Genomic DNA, 18,621 nt, shown 5'->3' on the forward strand with positions numbered 1-18,621 from the left:
ATGTGATTGCAAAGGGCAATAACTCTGTTAGTTATGAAATATCTACATGTATGATGTATCACCTCGTCTGATTAGCTACGAATCACAGGGATCTGGGAATGAGTTACAGATTATATAATTATGGACCCACCGGAGTGCCCTAAGAATATTTTTATACGTTTTAGTGGTCTACATAAAAAACCGGTAAAAATCATACTCTACATACACAAATGTATATAGTACTATATCATACATATTCATTTGTAGTACATGTACTATGTACATTATGATTTTTACCGGGTTTTTTTATCTTTTTATAATCATAATTTATAAATACATGTTCTATTTTCGTTGAGGTTGGACATGCAAGTTACATTTTAAGAACATTAAGTGGTTACATTTTAAGAATGTTAAGCAATACATTTTGTCTTTTGATTTTTTTCTGTATGTTTATTTTGCGACGTTAAAACATCTGGACAATGTTAATGTCAGTCAATCGATATCTAGATAAATATGTAATGTTTAGTTTGAACATTTCTCCACATTTTTGCTTCATACTATCGTAACAAAATCGATGAAAATGTACAAAATGAATATTGGCCATTGAAAATAATGATCTTGAATTTTGACATTCATTTTTTTTTCTCTATGTTAGATCGAGTCATTGGGAAAGTGTTTGTCGAGATCTTGTTTGTAGCGTTGGGTTACGTAATGATAAACGAGTTCGTATGTGTGAAACGTGCACTTAAAGTTAGTTTTCAATGGCATTTGGAGTTATTTTTCAATGTTGAAAAATGATCCGAGATCAGTTTTCAACGGGGTCCATTTTCAACTTTACACCTGTACCATTCGTGGTATTCTTTAATGGTCTACAGGTTTCTGTATAGTAGCCGTAGTCTTGGTAGTATTCTTATATCCGTGGCAAATATTGGAAAATTTGACTACGGTTCAAACAATCGTAGTATGTCCAAACTAAACCGTTTTAGAATGTATTAAGCCGTGTTACTACCTATCACAACCACAGGGATCTGAGAATTACTCATAGATTATATAATCATAGACCCACCAGAGTGCCCTAAGACCATTTTTAAACGTTTTAAAGTATATGGTACCATGTAAGTATATAGTAACATGTAGAGTATGATTTTGATCGTTTTTTATCTAGACCTCCAAAACGTTTAAAAATGGTCTTAGGGCAATCTGGTGGGTCCATTATTATATAATCTGTAACTTATTCTCAGATCCCTGTGACGGTGAATACAGTTTGGTGCAAAATAGTTGCGGCGCAACACGATGTAGTTGCGTTACTTTACGGATAGGTCAGAATCAACCAGGATTGTCAAGGATGATAACGGTAAACTACGTAAAATCACACAAAAATACGGGATATTAAGATCTTCCACGTTATGAATACTGTCTAAGATTGACAAGTACAAAACTAACATGATACATAATTAAAAGACCTCGTATTTGTAGGGCCCATCGTATTATGTGTCATGGCGAAGAGATGGTCAATATGGTGCTTGCCATTAAACATGTCTAATAGATGCAGCCAAAATGTTTGAGACTTGAAAGTGACTGGAAGCTGAAAATAGGGACTAACTAATGACTTATCTGAATACACTTCCACGACATTTGTGCTGAGATTAAAAAGTACAAGGTCTTGTGCCGAGTCTGCCGACAGTTTTCCTATCCGAAATAGCATTACATGGCTGCAGGAGATGGCTACCATGTAATGATGCATAATTTCCTGTTTGTATATAGTGATATTCATACTTTACTGAACCCGAACAGTTGCAATATGTACTTTGTAGTTAAATAACAAGTCTCGTTTTCGTTTGGTGCTCGAAATGGCAAACCTGTAGTCATAAGGTGCTCCAAGAACGGATACATAATATACCAACATTACAAAAGTGATCAAATCAACTTTACAAGAATACTATATCAAAATTCACTTTCAGTTCTAATCACATATGGAATTAATTTAGTCCTTGCTTCATTATTGGACATTTTAATGTTCTTTCCCTCGTTCAGATTTCAGTATTGTGATTACTAATAGAAACGATTTTACTTGACCAAAAGTTAGACGAGTCTTTGACTCATTTTTTTCATCAAGTATAATTAAAGACATATACAATCATTAGATTTTTAAATAGTCTTACATTAAACCCTCGCTTAGAACCATGTGCCCCTGTGACCCAGTCTTGCAATGTAACAAGCCCCTGTGGTCTCGGTCATGTACTATCATATAGCTATGCACGGACTCGCGCACGTGCTCCAAACTGGTTAGTATTCTGGTTACTAACCCATGCGCGTGCGTTGAAATGGGTAATACATTTAGTATTAATTCCAATCAAACAAAGATGTTACATGTAGCCTGATTTCGTACAAACGTTTACGAGTGGGGTTGTCCAGTTCAGGAGTTGGTGTACATACAGGTATGTGGTTTTTTGAGATGTTATTCTTTATTTAACATAATTATGTACAACCGATATGAATCACTGGTTCGATATCCGTTAATGCACAATGTTACACATACTTATTCTGAGTTATATGGAATATATATACATATTCTGTATGAGTTTCCTAAACGATATATGGTGACGTAAGCAATATATAATCATAAAATCTATACTGTATCAGTATTAATTCTAAATGGATGTGGATTACACGGCAGTACCGCAGTCTATGGTAGCTACATAACGATAGGATGTGTACACGGCAGTACCGGATCTATGGTCCAACATAATCAGTATTAATTCTAATGTATACACGGCAGTAAGCTACATCATAATCAGTATTAATTCTAAAATGATGTGGATACACGGCAGTACCGGCAGTCTATGGTAGCTACATAATCAGTATTAATTCTAAAATGATGTGGATACACGGCAGTACCGCAGTCTATGGTAGCTACATAATCAGTATTAATTCTAAAATGATGTGGATACACGGCAGTACCGGAGTCTATGGTAGCTACATAATCAGTATTAATTCTAAAATGATGTGGATTACACGGCAGTACCGGAGTCTATGGTAGCTACATAATCAGTATTAATTCTAAAATGATGTGATACACGGCAGTACCGGAGTCTATGGTAGCTACATAATCAGTATTAATTCAAAAATGATGTGATACACGGCAGTACCGAGTCTATGGTAGCTACATAATCAGTATTAATTCTAAAATGATGTGGATACACACGAGCAGCTACATATCAGTATTAATTCTAAAATGATGTGGATACACGGAGTACCGGAGTCTATGGTAGCTACATAATCAGTATTAATTCTAAAATGATGTGGATACACGGCAGTACCGGAGTCTATGGTATGGCTACATAATCAGTATTAATTCTAAAATGATGTGGATACACGGCAGTACCGGAGTCTATGGTAGCTACATAATCAGTATTAATTAAAAATGATGTGGAACACGGCATGATGTAGCTACATAATCAGATATGTGATACACGGCAGTACCGGAGTCTATGGTAGCTACATAATCAGTATATTAATTCTAAAATGATGTGGATACACGGCAGTACCGGAGTCTATGGTAGCTACATAATCAGTATTAATTACTAAAATGATGTGGATACACGGCAGTACCGGAGTCTATGGTAGCTACATAATCAGTATATAATACTAAAATGATGTGGATACACGGCAGTACCGGAGTCTATGGTGGCTACATAATCAGTATTAATTCTAAAATGATGTGGATACACGGCAGTACCGGAGTCTATGGTAGCTACATAATCAGTATTAATTCTAAAATGATGTGGATACACGGCAGTACCGGAGTCTATGGTAGCTACATAATCAGTATTAATACTAAAATGATGTGGATACACGGCAGTACCGGAGTCTATGGTGGCTACATAATCAGTATTAATTCTAAAATGATGTGGATACACGGCAGTACCGGAGTCTATGGTAGCTACATAATCAGTATTAATTCTAAAATGATGTGGATACACGGCAGTACCGGAGTCTATGGTGGCTACATAATCAGTATTAATTCTAAAATGATGTGGATACACGGCAGTACCGGAGTCTATGGTAGGCTACATAATCAGTATTAATTCTAAAATGATGTGGATACACGGGCAGTACCGGAGTCTATGGTGGCTACATAATCAGTATTAATTACTAAAATGATGTGGATACACGGCAGTACCGGAGTCTATGGTAGCTACATAATCAGTATTAATTCTAAAATGATGTGGATACACGGCAGTACCGGAGTCTATGTAGCTACATAATCAGTATTAATTCTAAAATGATGTGGATACATGCAGTACCGGAGTCTATGGTAGCTACATAATCAGTATTAATTCTAAAATGATGTGGATACACGGCAGTACCGGAGTCTATGGTAGCTATACATAATCAGTATTAATTCTAAAATGATGTGGATACACACGGCAGTACCGGAGTCTATGGGCTACATAATCAGTATTAATCTAAAAAGATGTGGATACACGGCATAAGTCTAGCTACATAATCAGTAATAATTCTAAAATGATGTGGATACACGGCAGTACCGAGAGTCTATGGTGGCTACATAATCAGTATTAATTCTAAAATGATGTGGATACACGGCAGTACCGGAGTCTATGGTAGCTACATAATCAGTATTAATTCTAAAATGATGTGGATACACGGCAGTACCGGAGTCTATGGTAGCTACATAATCAGTATTAATTCTAAAATGATGTGGATACACGGCAGTACCGGAGTCTATGGTAGCTACATAATCAGTATTAATTCTAAAATGATGTGGATACACGGCAGTACCGGAGTCTATGGTAGCTACATAATCAGTATTAATTCTAAAATGATGTGGATACACGGCAGTACCGGAGTCTATGGTAGCTACATAATCAGTATTAATTCTAAAATGATGTGGATACACGGCAGTACCGGAGTCTATGGTAGCTACATAATCAGTATTAATTCTAAAATGATGTGGATACACGGCAGTACCGGAGTCTATGGGTAGCTACATAATCAGTATTAATTCTAAAATGATGTGGATACACGGCAGTACCGAGTCTATGGTAGCTACATAATCAGTATTAATTCTAAAATGATGTGGATACACGGCAGTACCGGAGTCTATGGTAGCTACATAATCAGTATTAATTCTAAAATGATGTGGATATCACGGCAGTATCGGAGTCTATGGTAGCTACATAATCAGTATTAATTCTAAAATGATGTGGATACACGGCAGTACCGGAGTCTATTGGTAGCTACATAATCAGTATTAATACTAAAATGATGTGGATACACGGCAGTACCGGAGTCTATGTAGCTACATATATCAGTATTAATTCTAAAATGATGTGGTACACGGCAGTACCGGAGTCTATGGTAGCTACATAATCAGTATTAATTCTAAAATGATGTGGATACACGGCAGTACCGGAGTCTATGGTAGCTACATAATCAGTATTAATTCTAAAATGATGTGATACACGGCAGTACCGGAGTCTATGGTAGCTACATAATCAGTATTAATTCTAAAATGATGTGGATACACGGCAGTACCGGAGTCTATGGTAGCTACATAATCAGTATTAATTCTAAAATGATGTGGATACACGGCAGTACCGGAGTCTATGGTAGCTACATAATCAGTATTAATTCTAAAATGATGTGGATTACACGGCAGTACCGGAGTCTATGGTAGCTACATAATCAGTATTAATTCTAAAATGATGTGGATACACGGCAGTACGGAGTCTATGGTAGCTACATAATCAGTATTTAATTCTGAGAACAGTCTATGGTCAGCTACATAATCAGTATTAATTCTAAAATGATGTGGATACACGGCAGTACCGGAGTCTATGGTAGCTACATAATCAGTATTAATTCTAAAATGATGTGGATACACGGCAGTACCGGAGTCTATGGTAGCTACATAATCAGTATTAATTCTAAAATGATGTGGATACACGGCAGTAACGGAGTCTATGGTGGCTACATAATCAGTATTAATTCTAAAATGATGTGGATACACGGCAGTACCGGAGTCTATGGTGGCTACATAATCAGTATTAATTCTAAAATGATGTGGATACACGGCAGTACCGGAGTCTATGGTGGCTACATAATCAGTATTAATTCTAAAATGATGTGGATACACGGCAGTACCGGAGTCTATGGTGGCTACATAATCAGTATTAATTCTAAAATGATGTGGATACACGGCAGTACCGGAGTCTATGGTGGCTACATAATCAGTATTAATTCTAAAATGATGTGGATACACGGCAGTACCGGAGTCTATGGTAGCTACATAATCAGTATTAATTCTAAAATGATGTGGATACACGGCAGTACCGGAGTCTATGGTAGCTACATAATCAGTATTAATTCTAAAATGATGTGGATACACGGCAGTACCGGAGTCTATGGTAGCTACATAATCAGTATTAATTCTAAAATGATGTGGATACACGGCAGTACCGGAGTCTATGGTAGCTACATAATCAGTATTAATTCTAAAATGATGTGGATACACGGCAGTACCGGAGTCTATGGTAGCTACATAATCAGTATTAATTCTAAAATGATGTGGATACACGGCAGTACCGGAGTCTATGGTAGCTACATAATCAGTATTAATTCTAAAATGATGTGGATACACGGCAGTACCGGAGTCTATGGTAGCTACATAATCAGTATTAATTCTAAAATGATGTGGATACACGGCAGTACCGGAGTCTATGGTAGCTACATAATCAGTATTAATTCTAAAATGATGTGGATACACGGCAGTACCGGAGTCTATGGTAGCTACATAATCAGTATTAATTCTAAAATGATGTGGATACACGGCAGTACCGGAGTCTATGGTAGCTACATAATCAGTATTAATTCTAAAATGATGTGGATACACGGCAGTACCGGAGTCTATGGTGGCTACATAATCAGTATTAATTCTAAAATGATGTGGATACACGGCAGTACCGGAGTCTATGGTGGCTACATAATCAGTATTAATTCTAAAATGATGTGGATACACGGCAGTACCGGAGTCTATGGTGGCTACATAATCAGTATTAATTCTAAAATGATGTGGATACACGGCAGTAGTACCGGAGTCTATGGTGGCTACATAATCAGTATTAATTCTAAAATGATGTGGATACACGGCAGTACCGGAGTCTATGGTGGCTACATAATCAGTATTAATTCTAAAATGATGTGGATACACGGCAGTACCGGAGTCTATGGTGGCTACATAATCAGTATTAATTCTAAAATGATGTGGATACACGGCAGTACCGGAGTCTATGGTGGCTACATAATCAGTATTAATTCTAAAATGATGTGGATACACGGCAGTACCGGAGTCTATGGTGGCTACATAATCAGTATTAATTCTAAAATGATGTGGATACACGGCAGTACCGGAGTCTATGGTGGCTACATAATCAGTATTAATTCTAAAATGATGTGGATACACGGCAGTACCGGAGTCTATGGTGGCTACATAAACAGTATTAATTCTAAAATGATGTGGATACACGGCAGTACCGGAGTCTATGGTGGCTACATAATCAGTATTAATTCTAAAATGATGTGGATACACGGCAGTACCGGAGTCTATGGTGGCTACATAATCAGTATTAATTCTAAAATGATGTGGATACACGGCAGTACCGGAGTCTATGGTGGCTACATAATCAGTATTAATTCTAAAATGATGTGGATACACGGCAGTACCGGAGTCTATGGTGGCTACATAATCAGTATTAATTCTAAAATGATGTGGATACACGGCAGTACCGGAGTCTATGGTGGCTACATAATCAGTATTAATTCTAAAATGATGTGGATACACGGCAGTACCGGAGTCTATGGTGGCTACATAATCAGTATTAATTCTAAAATGATGTGGATACACGGCAGTACCGGAGTCTATGGTGGCTACATAATCAGTATTAATTCTAAAATGATGTGGATACACGGCAGTACCGGAGTCTATGGTGGCTACATAATCAGTATTAATTCTAAAATGATGTGGATACACGGCAGTACCGGAGTCTATGGTAGCTACATAATCAGTATTAATTCTAAAATGATGTGGATACACGGCAGTACCGGAGTCTATGGTGGCTACATAATCAGTATTAATTCTAAAATGATGTGGATACACGGCAGTACCGGAGTCTATGGTAGCTACATAATCAGTATTAATTCTAAAATGATGTGGATACACGGCAGTACCGGAGTCTATGGTGGCTACATAATCAGTATTAATTCTAAAATGATGTGGATACACGGCAGTACCGGAGTCTATGGTAGCTACAGAATCAGTATTAATTCTAAAATGAGCATGAAAATGATGTGGATGCACGAGATTACCGGAGTTTATGATAGCTACATCATAATGTTGTATGAATTATGATTAACTTGACATAAATTGTCCCTGACACATTATATCTTAACATAGACACAAATGTTTGAAGTTTTATGTTTGAATCTTTTAATACTAAAGCCGTTCTCGGTGTTTATATCTTGAAATATTTGACCAAACTGTCAGTAAGCGGCATGGTAGTCACTTTCAGAGATATACATAGTAATAATATCTAAATTTCTGCTTTAATAAATAAACATTGTTTAAAGATGCTCCACCGCCGACAGAGCATAAATGATATACATCATTTGAACAATAATTGGTGTTTAATCGTGCATATATATGTCTAATTAACACAAAAAATAATTTTAAGATAATTTATTTAGCCTTTGGTGCATGCGCAATCAGTACTTATTCCATATAGGATATAGTGACACGGAATTTTTTCGGGATGCAATTAATTATTTTTCAAATTTTTAACTTGAAGTAAAATTAGAAGTTGAAACTTTTCAATGTTGGTAATGGTGTAAAGTAAGTAACTTTTGTAACTGAAGAGAAATACTAAATCGTCTTCTCCTGTTTTGATAGTGAAAATTTACTGCTTTAATAAATAAACATTGTTTAAGCAAGGTTCGATCAGAAATTATAATATAAACCTTCCTATCAAGGAGAACTTTCCGTTGCAATCAATAATCAATTCTTTCATTCCTCAAAGATGATATTTACACAACAAAATTGATTAAAGTTCTGTTTGAAAAGGTTTTATTTTTTGTTCTTCTACATTATATTCGTTGAACGTTGTAAATATGTTTCTCTATACAATGTTCTTTGTAAAGAGATAGAATTAATTTTGAAGTTTTAAGGCAATTGCATGATACATGAAATTTTATTTTTACGCTTTAGTGCTATTTCTGCGACATACAGTTGTAAAATTAATAAAAAAAAAAGAGGCAAGTAAACAAGACAGTGAAAGGAAGTATATAAGCAACAATACATATATCACAGACGCATACATAATTAATTGAGTTAGACTTAGCTCAAGTTATATTAGTTATAACATGAGCAAAATATTAGAAACCACAACGTACCCTCCATGAGCCCCATATTTGATGATAATCTAAATAATCGTTTGTTTGACGGATAGTTACCGACAGTTTATGTATACATTTGTATTTGGATATATCCTAGTGACCTCCATCCTCAATACTTCAGGGGTTACTATATATAGCTAGCTTTCATTGGTGTGAATATATATTATAACGACTGTGATAGTAACCCCTGGAATATCGAGGATGTATGTATATAAATGTAAGTAGGTTTATTAGTGGTGTAGTGCGGAGTTGATTACTTTTCACCTAGTTGGAAGTTGCCCCTATTGGCTGACACGACTATGCTGGTCACATGACAGAAACGAAGACTATTATTGGTTCAGAAAATTTTCTTCAGCTCTCGGCCCAGATCTCAGAAACCTTCTCAGCCATACGCACGCTTTTGCATCGATCCAAGAATGGAATCCTTTCTCCGTTTTGTCATTGCCATGGAACTTGTGTTTCATTGCTTAAGCGAGGCTATTGCTCGCGGACAGGTATGTAACCTAAAGTTTGTTCCTAGTCCAGAGTAATTAACTCAGTTAATTTAAGTTACTATTGACTTTAAACATAATTTATTATCTTTGAAAAAATCACTGGATTAGCCACAAGTTATTACAACTGATGAGGTTTTCCCCAATCAATATGTTAATTAATAATAACTGGGATTGAGAAAAATATCTTTCTGGGGTGAAATTCCCAGAATTTGAGGTTTAATACTCTTTGAATCAGTCGGAACAATACTTAGTAAACGAGGCCGCGATGCCATGGACAGACGATTAAATAAGATTAATTGGTAGCATGTTTGTATGAAGGACTCCCTCAAACTATCAAATGAATGACCTTAATATTCACTGAAGGTCACAAGGGTAAAATAGAAAACCCTTTAGCATAGTCCGCTAAACCTGCCTATATTATTAGGCTTTTTTTTTTAATTTTTTTTTTGCCTAATATATATTAGGCAAAAAAAAAATTAAAAAAAAAAAAAAAAGCCTAATAATATGGGCAGGTTTAGCGGACTACCTTTAGCATACCTCTATAGACGCCACATTTTCCGAAAATGGCGGGAAAACTAGGACGTCACTCATAAAATGTAGAAAATTTATTAATGCACAGTGACTAGATCTCTAAAAGTCTATCGATAAAGTTCCAATTTCATTACTCTAAAAGTCTATCGATAAAGTTCCAATTTTGATTTATAGTAATTTGTTTTTTATTTGAATAAGCATGTAACCTACACATTTCTACATTTCTATAATGAAAAATATGTGTTTTCCAATCTCTAATTGTTGGGATTTTCTTTTTCAATTTATACATGGTGATATTTTGTTCTTAAAAGGTATAAAAAAAAACAGATGATAAAAATGATTGTACATGACAGCATTCCCAAAACAGGTGAAGTTTCTCTTCCCTCTTCGCAAAACGTGCACCTTTTCGTCTCTCTCATTTTAATTTGCATTAATTTGGTATTTGTATATACTATTCTATGAAGAAGTTTAAATTGAAAATTTTGCAACATTGTGTCATCTGTAATATATCTTGGAATGAAGTAAAACTTAGACCAAGACTCTTTGGGAATATTGACATGTAACATGTCCTGCCAGGAATCTTGACTCTTAGTTGGTACTCCTGTAACTTTAGTCAGTAAACATTTACTGTATTAAAAAAATTGTACCCTTTTCATGACAGTATTGATTATGTTTACATGGTTTCATGTCCAGTGGTGTATTATTTTGGTTCAAAATAATTGTTTCCAAGATCTAGGTATTGCATTCAAAATTCCATAAAATTCATACAAAAGTTATCGTATGAAACAAATTCATTATTTTCAACAAGGTCTCCAATAAAATATACACCTTTTTCACACCATTGTTTATATAATATTATATTGTTTTTGGTTTTTATGTAATTACTATACTAGATTGGCTGAGATACAACTTTGCAAGGGATTTTTTGGATTTCATCACCAGACAGATCTGCCCAAATGTTTATAAGCTCTTTCCAGAAAATATTTAGGGAATTTGAAATTCTTGAAAGACCTTCTCTCTTCATTTTGAAAATTTTATATCCACCATAAGTTTCAATTTTATCCAAAAACAGCGTTTTCCAAGCAAGGGGAGGAATTCAACAGATTTATTTGATCCAACACGTTTTTAAAGCATGACAAAAAGAAACAATATGTGGTACTCAAAGACCTCCTTCATCATAACCGCCATACATAACAGTAGGTTAGTTTGAATTGACTATCACTGCGCCAGATGACAAAACAGCGAAATGAATCGTCACTGTTAACAAAGATTACAGAGGGAATCATTTACATTTTGTATCAGCTCACCGGCCGGCCGCTAAGCTTATGTCATGGGTGCGTCTGTCAACATTTTCCTTTAAATCGCTACTAGTCATAGAGTTCTGCATGGAATGTAACAAAATTTAGTCAGAAACATTCTTGGGGTAAGGGGAACAGAGTTTGTATAAATTTTGGCTCTGACCATAAATTTTGGCTCTGACTCCCCAGAGGCAGAAGGGGCGGGGCCCAATTTGGGAAATAGAGGCAAATCCTTTATATCGCTACTAGCCATAGAGTTCTACATGTAATGTAATCAAATTTGGCCAGAAACATCCTTTGGGGAAGGGGAACAGAGTTTGTATAAATCTTAGCTCTGAACCCCAGGGGTCAGGAGGGATGGGGCCCAATATGGGGATGGGGCCCAATATGGGGAAATAGAGGTAAATCTTTAAATCGCTACTTGTCCTAGAGTTCTGCATAGAATGTAACCAAATTTGGCCAGAAACATCCTTGGGGGAAGGGGAACAGAGTTTGTATAAATTTTGGTTCTGACACCCCCCACATCCCCTGGGGGCAGGAGGGGCGGGGCCAAATAGGGGGAAAAGAGGTAAATCGCTACTTGTCATAGAGTTCTGCATTGAATGTAACCAAATTTGGCCAGAAACATCCTTGGAAAAAGGGGAACAGAGTTTGTATAAATTTTGGCTCTGATCCCCGGGGACAGGAGGGGCGGGGCCCAATAGGAGAAATAGAGATAAATTCTTTAAATCATTACTAGTCATAGAGTTCTGCATAGAATGTAACCAAATTTCGCCAGAAACATCCTTAAAGTGAACAGTCGGGCAAGGATGGCTAAAGTCGGTAAAAATGGTGTGAATGTATCCAGTATAATTTCTTATGGAATAGAAAAATAAACTTTCTCGTCAAAATCTGTCTGCGGAAGTAGAAATTAATTTAAAGTATAGGAATCCTAAAACGTCCTCCCGGCTGACTATGTCCGTGGTTACATTTCCACGCAGCCTCGCTTTCAATGCATTCAACTTTTCTTTATTTCAATGGTCAGAACTGGGAAAGCAGAACTTGACCGTCGTATTAGTATGTGAGAACTTTTGGGAGGCCAATGAACGCATTAGACTGGTTTTCTTTGCCCGACTATTCACTTTAAGGGAAGAGAACATAGTTTGTATAAATTTTGGCTCTGACCCCCTTGGAGCAGAAAGAATGGGTCCCAATAGGGAAATTAGAGGTAAATCTTTATATTCCTTCAGAAAAGAAACAATGATCTTGTAATCAGAACATTACTTAGCATTAAAATAACCAGGTGAGCGATACAGGCCCTCTGGGCCTCTTGTTTATCACTTTGCCAAAAATTGTGTCATATTAATCATCTTTAGCGGTCATTAGTATCAGACCGCAAGCGTTCGGTTTAATGGCTCAATAGATATGTTAAGGTCATCTGACCCAACGGATATATAGTCATCATGCTTCATTGCCTGCCATCAGTAAACTTTTCACATTTTGAACATAAGTTCTGTCAGTGCGATTTGGCTGAAACTTGCCTGAAAAGATACTGACATGGTTCTGACAAAATGTTGTTATTTTTTGTGTTGATCTGAAATCCAAGATGGCTGCCACAGCCACCATGTTGAAGACACATTTTGAACTTCTCAAGTTCTATCAGTGTATGTGGTTTGGCTGATATGTATTGTTACTAATCGACCATGGACACCATATCTAATAATTTCCTTTATGACTATTGCCAAGGTAGTCAGATGACCTTTAAGGTCCTTGGGCCTCTTGTTTTCTCTCTATCTTTCTATATCTATATATATGTAATATTTTATTACATATATATATACATAGTTATATAAAATTGGAAGAAAATAAAAATAATTATAGCATGTCAGTGTCTGTACTGTTTATCGAGGTACAGAATAAGAGAAAACTACTATTTTATCATCCCCGATAGTCCAGGGGTTACAATCACTTACGATCTCAACACCCGTGGACTATCTTATAGTGAAACTGAATAACCACTGAGAGGAAAAAATCTGAACAAATCACAGGCTAACACATATTTCCTTTGAGGACTACAGAGAGACTACCAGGAGTGTAGAGATCATAAGTGATTGGAACCCCTGGAGTATCAAGGGTGCTATATAATATAGGGAGAGGAAGAATTATAGGATACTATCACCGTGTATATGAATGATAGAGACATTCTACCCTCTGGGTCACAAACACAATGTATTATTATATACACATTTAAAATATGATCCTAAGGTAGATTATCCCCGACTTCTCTATCACCTTAAAAAAGAGTCTTATTTTACTGATATCAACTAATTTTATTCAAGTAAACATACCAGATCAGTTCGTTTGACAAGATTTTTACTTGAATATCTGCAGAATATTGTGTATTATGTAACTTTATTTGTCTATTGAAATTTTGTCACTCTTGATCTTGTAGGCTGTGTCCTTCCGTGGCCTTAGCCTGGTTAGCCGGGTGGCAACCTCGATTGCTGTTGCGGCTAGCCAGCGTCTGTCTCTGTCGGAGGCCGTGGTAAGATGTTACATTTTAACGCTAAGTGTAGAATACATTATATTCTCCTGTGAAAAATTGTGTCTTTAAGCTGTAATATTGTAGCTAGAAAGATTTCTAGACAGATAATGTTGTCTTTAAAGCATAGTCAGGCTGGGTACGTACATGTACATATACATAACAGTTTTCACACTATAATTGAACTCTCCTTATTACCGTATTCAACCCAATAAGGGCCCATGTCCCTATAAGCGCCCTCCCTCTTTTTAAAGCCTCCATTTCAATTGCCCAGGCATAAAAAAGACCAGAACTATACAAAACTGTTTAGATTTTCAATAATATTGTCTTATTATTAGTACCTTTTATTTTTTTTTTTTAAAATTTTTGAACGCCTTATTGGGTTGAATACTGTACATGTATCACTCTGTTTGATAAAGGATCTGGCAACAATCCATTAGGGGTGACCTTCTGGTGACCATCAGAATTGTCCAAATGTCCAGCTTCTAGAAACTGACAAGTGACTTTTCAGTTTTCATTTATGTAACAGAGTGATTTTAAGAATCTGTGTTTTAATTAGATTGACTTGGCACCAATGTAATTTGATATTATTGTAAAGTAGGCGAAGAGTTGGACTCTTGTTTAAAACATATTATAAAAAATAGTTCATTAGACTGTCAGAGACATATAGGTAGTATATACACTATCTAAATCTCTGGCACTGTACTGTATCAGGAAGAATTATGGATATTCTGCACTCTAGATCACAAAATATATATATAACAGTAATACAATGCGATATACAAATAAGTAAATAATATTTTTGGCCGTCGGGTAGATTATTCCTATCCTTCATATCCACTAAATAATCATAAATAAATATATAAGGGATATCTCTGATCATTGGTTAGGCCAGATTCTAACTTGAATATCTACCAAATACTGTGCATTATGCACTTTTATTTGTTTACTGAAATGTAGCTTGTGTTTTTGCAGGTTGTGTACTTTGCTGCTACGCTCGACTGCCGAGGGGAGGATAGCCTTAGCCTTGCAGATGTCGATGATGAGCCAGCCACACTACCCGCTCCGGCCCCTGTGTCTGTCCGTAGGTCTGGCCGTGTGAGGAGGGCACCAGCCTGGCACAAGGATTACATCATGTGATGTACTGTAATATCCTTGTAAAGTCCATGGACTGATGTTGCTTGAGGAAGTGGTAACCCCTCAACAATCGTCCCAATCCCAATCCCTCACCCAAAAATCTATACACTGTTAATTAAATCACACGCACTGACACAAGTGTGGGGTTGTTTGAGGTACATAAGGGTTTTGAGAAACTTGACGGACATACTCGTGGGAGTGTGCATAAAGGGTTTTTCGGGATAGAAATTCCAAGATGGCTTCCAGGGTCCACTTTCTGTTCTTAGATTTGGGTCTCCGATTTTGGTCTACATTGGTAAATGGGGGTTTAAAGGGATGCGGAACAGCATTCCTATGTTTTTGGATACTGTGATAAACGAAGGCCTCTGACTGGTCAAAATTTATGAGTTGCTAGAAAAAGATAAAAATTGGTACTTAAAGGTTTTGAGGGACAATGAATACATGCAGTGATAAGACTGTGTAGTTGTTTGAGGTAGATGTGTAATGGTTCCCATTACAATCAGTACTTGTGTACAATGTTGGATTTGACTCAACTGAAGTGTACAGAAAGTAGTTAATAGGTTTTTTTTTGTCCCTGGCCCTAACAATACTCACTTTACCCAACCCACCTACCCCAGCACAAACACAGCACACATTTAGTATTTAACATTCTAACCACTACTTTCTACATGTACACTCTCAGTTGACCTGTTCAAAAAATTGTAAATAATTGATTTGATTTGTTTTATGTCTTATTAACAGCCAAGGTCATTTATGTACATGCCAGGGTCAAAGGTGGATTGAGAGAAAACCCTAGCCAGCGGCTAGTACCTGGCAATCACCCCACATGGGATTTGAATTTTTTTGCCAAAAAAAAAAAAAAAAATGAATGTCCCTAATTAATGGTCATCGGACAATCTTGGCACCAGAGAACTAGGAAAAGATTTGAATAAAAGACTTTCAAGATGATGACTTTTGTGCCCATCCTTGAAGTTTAAAATGTGTTTATAAAAAACATTTGGTTAGGACCATTTCAGGATCATTAGCTTAATTGCATTGATAGAACTTGAAAAGAAGTTCAAAGTTTGCTTATAAGATGGGGGTCAAAGCAGGCATCTTTGGTTTTTTGGTTTAATTCCCAAAATAACAACATATGTTCCAAACCATGTCAGGATCATTTCATGCAAGTTTCAGCTAAATTGCACCAGTGTAACTTGAGAAGTAGTTTAAAATATTTTAGATATGGATGCTGTAGTGGCCATCTTGGATTTCTGATTGACCCGCAAAATAACAATACTTGGTCGGGACCATTTAGGGATCCTTTCACACAATTTTCAGCTAAATTGCTCTTGTAGAACTTGAGAAGTTCAAAATCCGTTTTCAACATGACGGAATTGGTGGCCATTTTGGGTCTCGGATAAAATTGAAGAATAATAACTCTTGATAAGGACCATGTCAGATGATATCAGACACGTTTTTAGCTAATTACATTGGTAGAAGTTCAAAATGTGTTCAAAATTTAGTTTACGAACAGGTTATGACAAACAACGGATAAAGCATGATCTTTATCCTGACCATTGGGGTCAACCTAATAAATCATTATGTTAAATTATAGTAAATATTTTCCATTTGCCCTCCTACCCCCTCTCCCCCCTCCCCCCTCCCAACCTCCCAACCTCCCAACCTTCCCCCTCCCCTCCCATGACAAACAACAGATAAAGCATGATCTTTATCCTGACCATTGGGGTCAACCTAATAAATTATCATGTTAAATTATAGTAAATATTTTCCATTTGCCCTCCTACCCCCTCTCCCCCCTCCCCCCTCCCAACCTCCCAACCTCCCAACCTCCCCCCTCCCCTCCCATGACAAATAACGGATAAAGCATGATCTTTATCCTGACCATTGGGGTCAACCTAATAAATTATCATGTTAAATTATAGTAAATATTTTCCATTTGCCCTCCAACCCCATCCCCCCCTGTTCCCCCCTCCATCCCTCCATCCTCCCCCCCCCAATATCGCCACTGGTAATCCCACTCTCACCCATAGCCATCTAAATCTTGGACGACAGGAAGAGACATAGTAATAAATTGTATGTAAAACAAAGGAATGAAAGGGAGTATAAAAGTGCCACATGTATTTAAATACATGAAGAAAGAAAGAAAGAAGGAGAGAGAGAGAGAAAGCGAGAGAGAGTGAAAGAAAGAGAAAGAAAGAGAAAGAAAGAGAGAGAAAGAGAGAGAGAGAAAGAGGGAAAAGAAGAGAGAGAGAGAGAGAGAGAGAGTGAAAGAAAGACAGAGAAAGAAAGCATTGTGCGTTGAATGAAAGCCCCCCTGCGAGGGGACACCTGTTTATATTTAAAAGGCTGACCCCAAGGCCCCAACCTTGGCAGCCTTCAAATGTTCTGGGGTATTAAAATATGTTTTTATGAAAAAAGAAAAAAAAAAAAAAAAAAAAAAACAAAAAAACCAACAAAAAAAAAAAAAAAAAAAAAAAAAAAAAAAAAAAAAAAAAAAAAAAAAAGTTTGTAAATAAAAAAAATAGTTTGTAAATAAAAAAACCAGTTTGTAAATAAAAAAACCTAGTTTGTAAATAAAAAAAAAAAGACCATGTGTCAAGATGTCATAGTTATTTCAAATATTGCATATTTTCAGGATACCATGAAGATAGTGACAACCATAAGGACAGTGACACCCGAGAGCAGACATTCCTGGATAGTGTGATTAGCAGAGCTTCATCAAAAATTAATGATGGGTGACCAGACTTGAAAACTCCATTTAACCTGGACAGTGGCAAACGTTAACATTGTCGTCTATGGGAAATCATTTGGTTCTGCGGTCTCTATAGGATGAAAATTTTCTTCATTCAGGGTCACTGGACACCGTTTGCCTGAACCCAATCTGCAAATTTTTGACTTGAAATCAAATCTTGAAGGTATTTTGCATGTACTTATACATATTTGGTAGTTGTTTTTCTTTAATACAGAGGCCATCCTGTCTTGGTAACGACAATGTAAATTTGGGGGATTTTGGTCAAATGGGTAGTGTTGTTTGGTATTGTAAGACATCCAGTACAGTCTTCTTTTTCAATCTTTAGTGTTTAAGACCGATCATGAATAGATTATAGGTTCAAGCTGTAGGTCGGTGGTTTTTATTGGGTACTCTGGGTTCCCACAAGTAATTGATACATCCTTTAATGACCATGAAAAC

The 18,621-nt window shown here is 36.4% G+C and overlaps 1 protein-coding gene across 2 annotated transcripts in view; it reads left to right on the top strand.

Moving 5' to 3' along the window:
- The first annotated feature begins 2,277 nt into the window (after window positions 1-2,277).
- Window positions 2,278-18,621, top strand: part of LOC138320532 (uncharacterized) — a 28,818-nt gene continuing 12,474 nt past the window's right edge. Inside the window, exons 1-3 of one of the 2 annotated variants that reach the window (XR_011208207.1) lie at window positions 2,278-2,417; window positions 14,205-14,297; window positions 15,270-18,346. Coding sequence is in view for 1 of the 2 variants with exons in the window: in XM_069263555.1 (XP_069119656.1) it covers window positions 9,867-9,944; window positions 14,205-14,297; window positions 15,270-15,434 (336 nt within the window). In the remaining variant the exon portion in view is untranslated. Of the gene's footprint in view, window positions 2,418-9,506; window positions 9,945-14,204; window positions 14,298-15,269; window positions 18,347-18,621 lie in introns of those variants that run through there. The other variant, XM_069263555.1, reaches the window with a different exon arrangement.

This window comes from Argopecten irradians, chromosome 4 (genome assembly GCF_041381155.1).
Source record: "Argopecten irradians isolate NY chromosome 4, Ai_NY, whole genome shotgun sequence".
Lineage (NCBI taxonomy): Eukaryota > Metazoa > Mollusca > Bivalvia > Pectinida > Pectinidae > Argopecten > Argopecten irradians.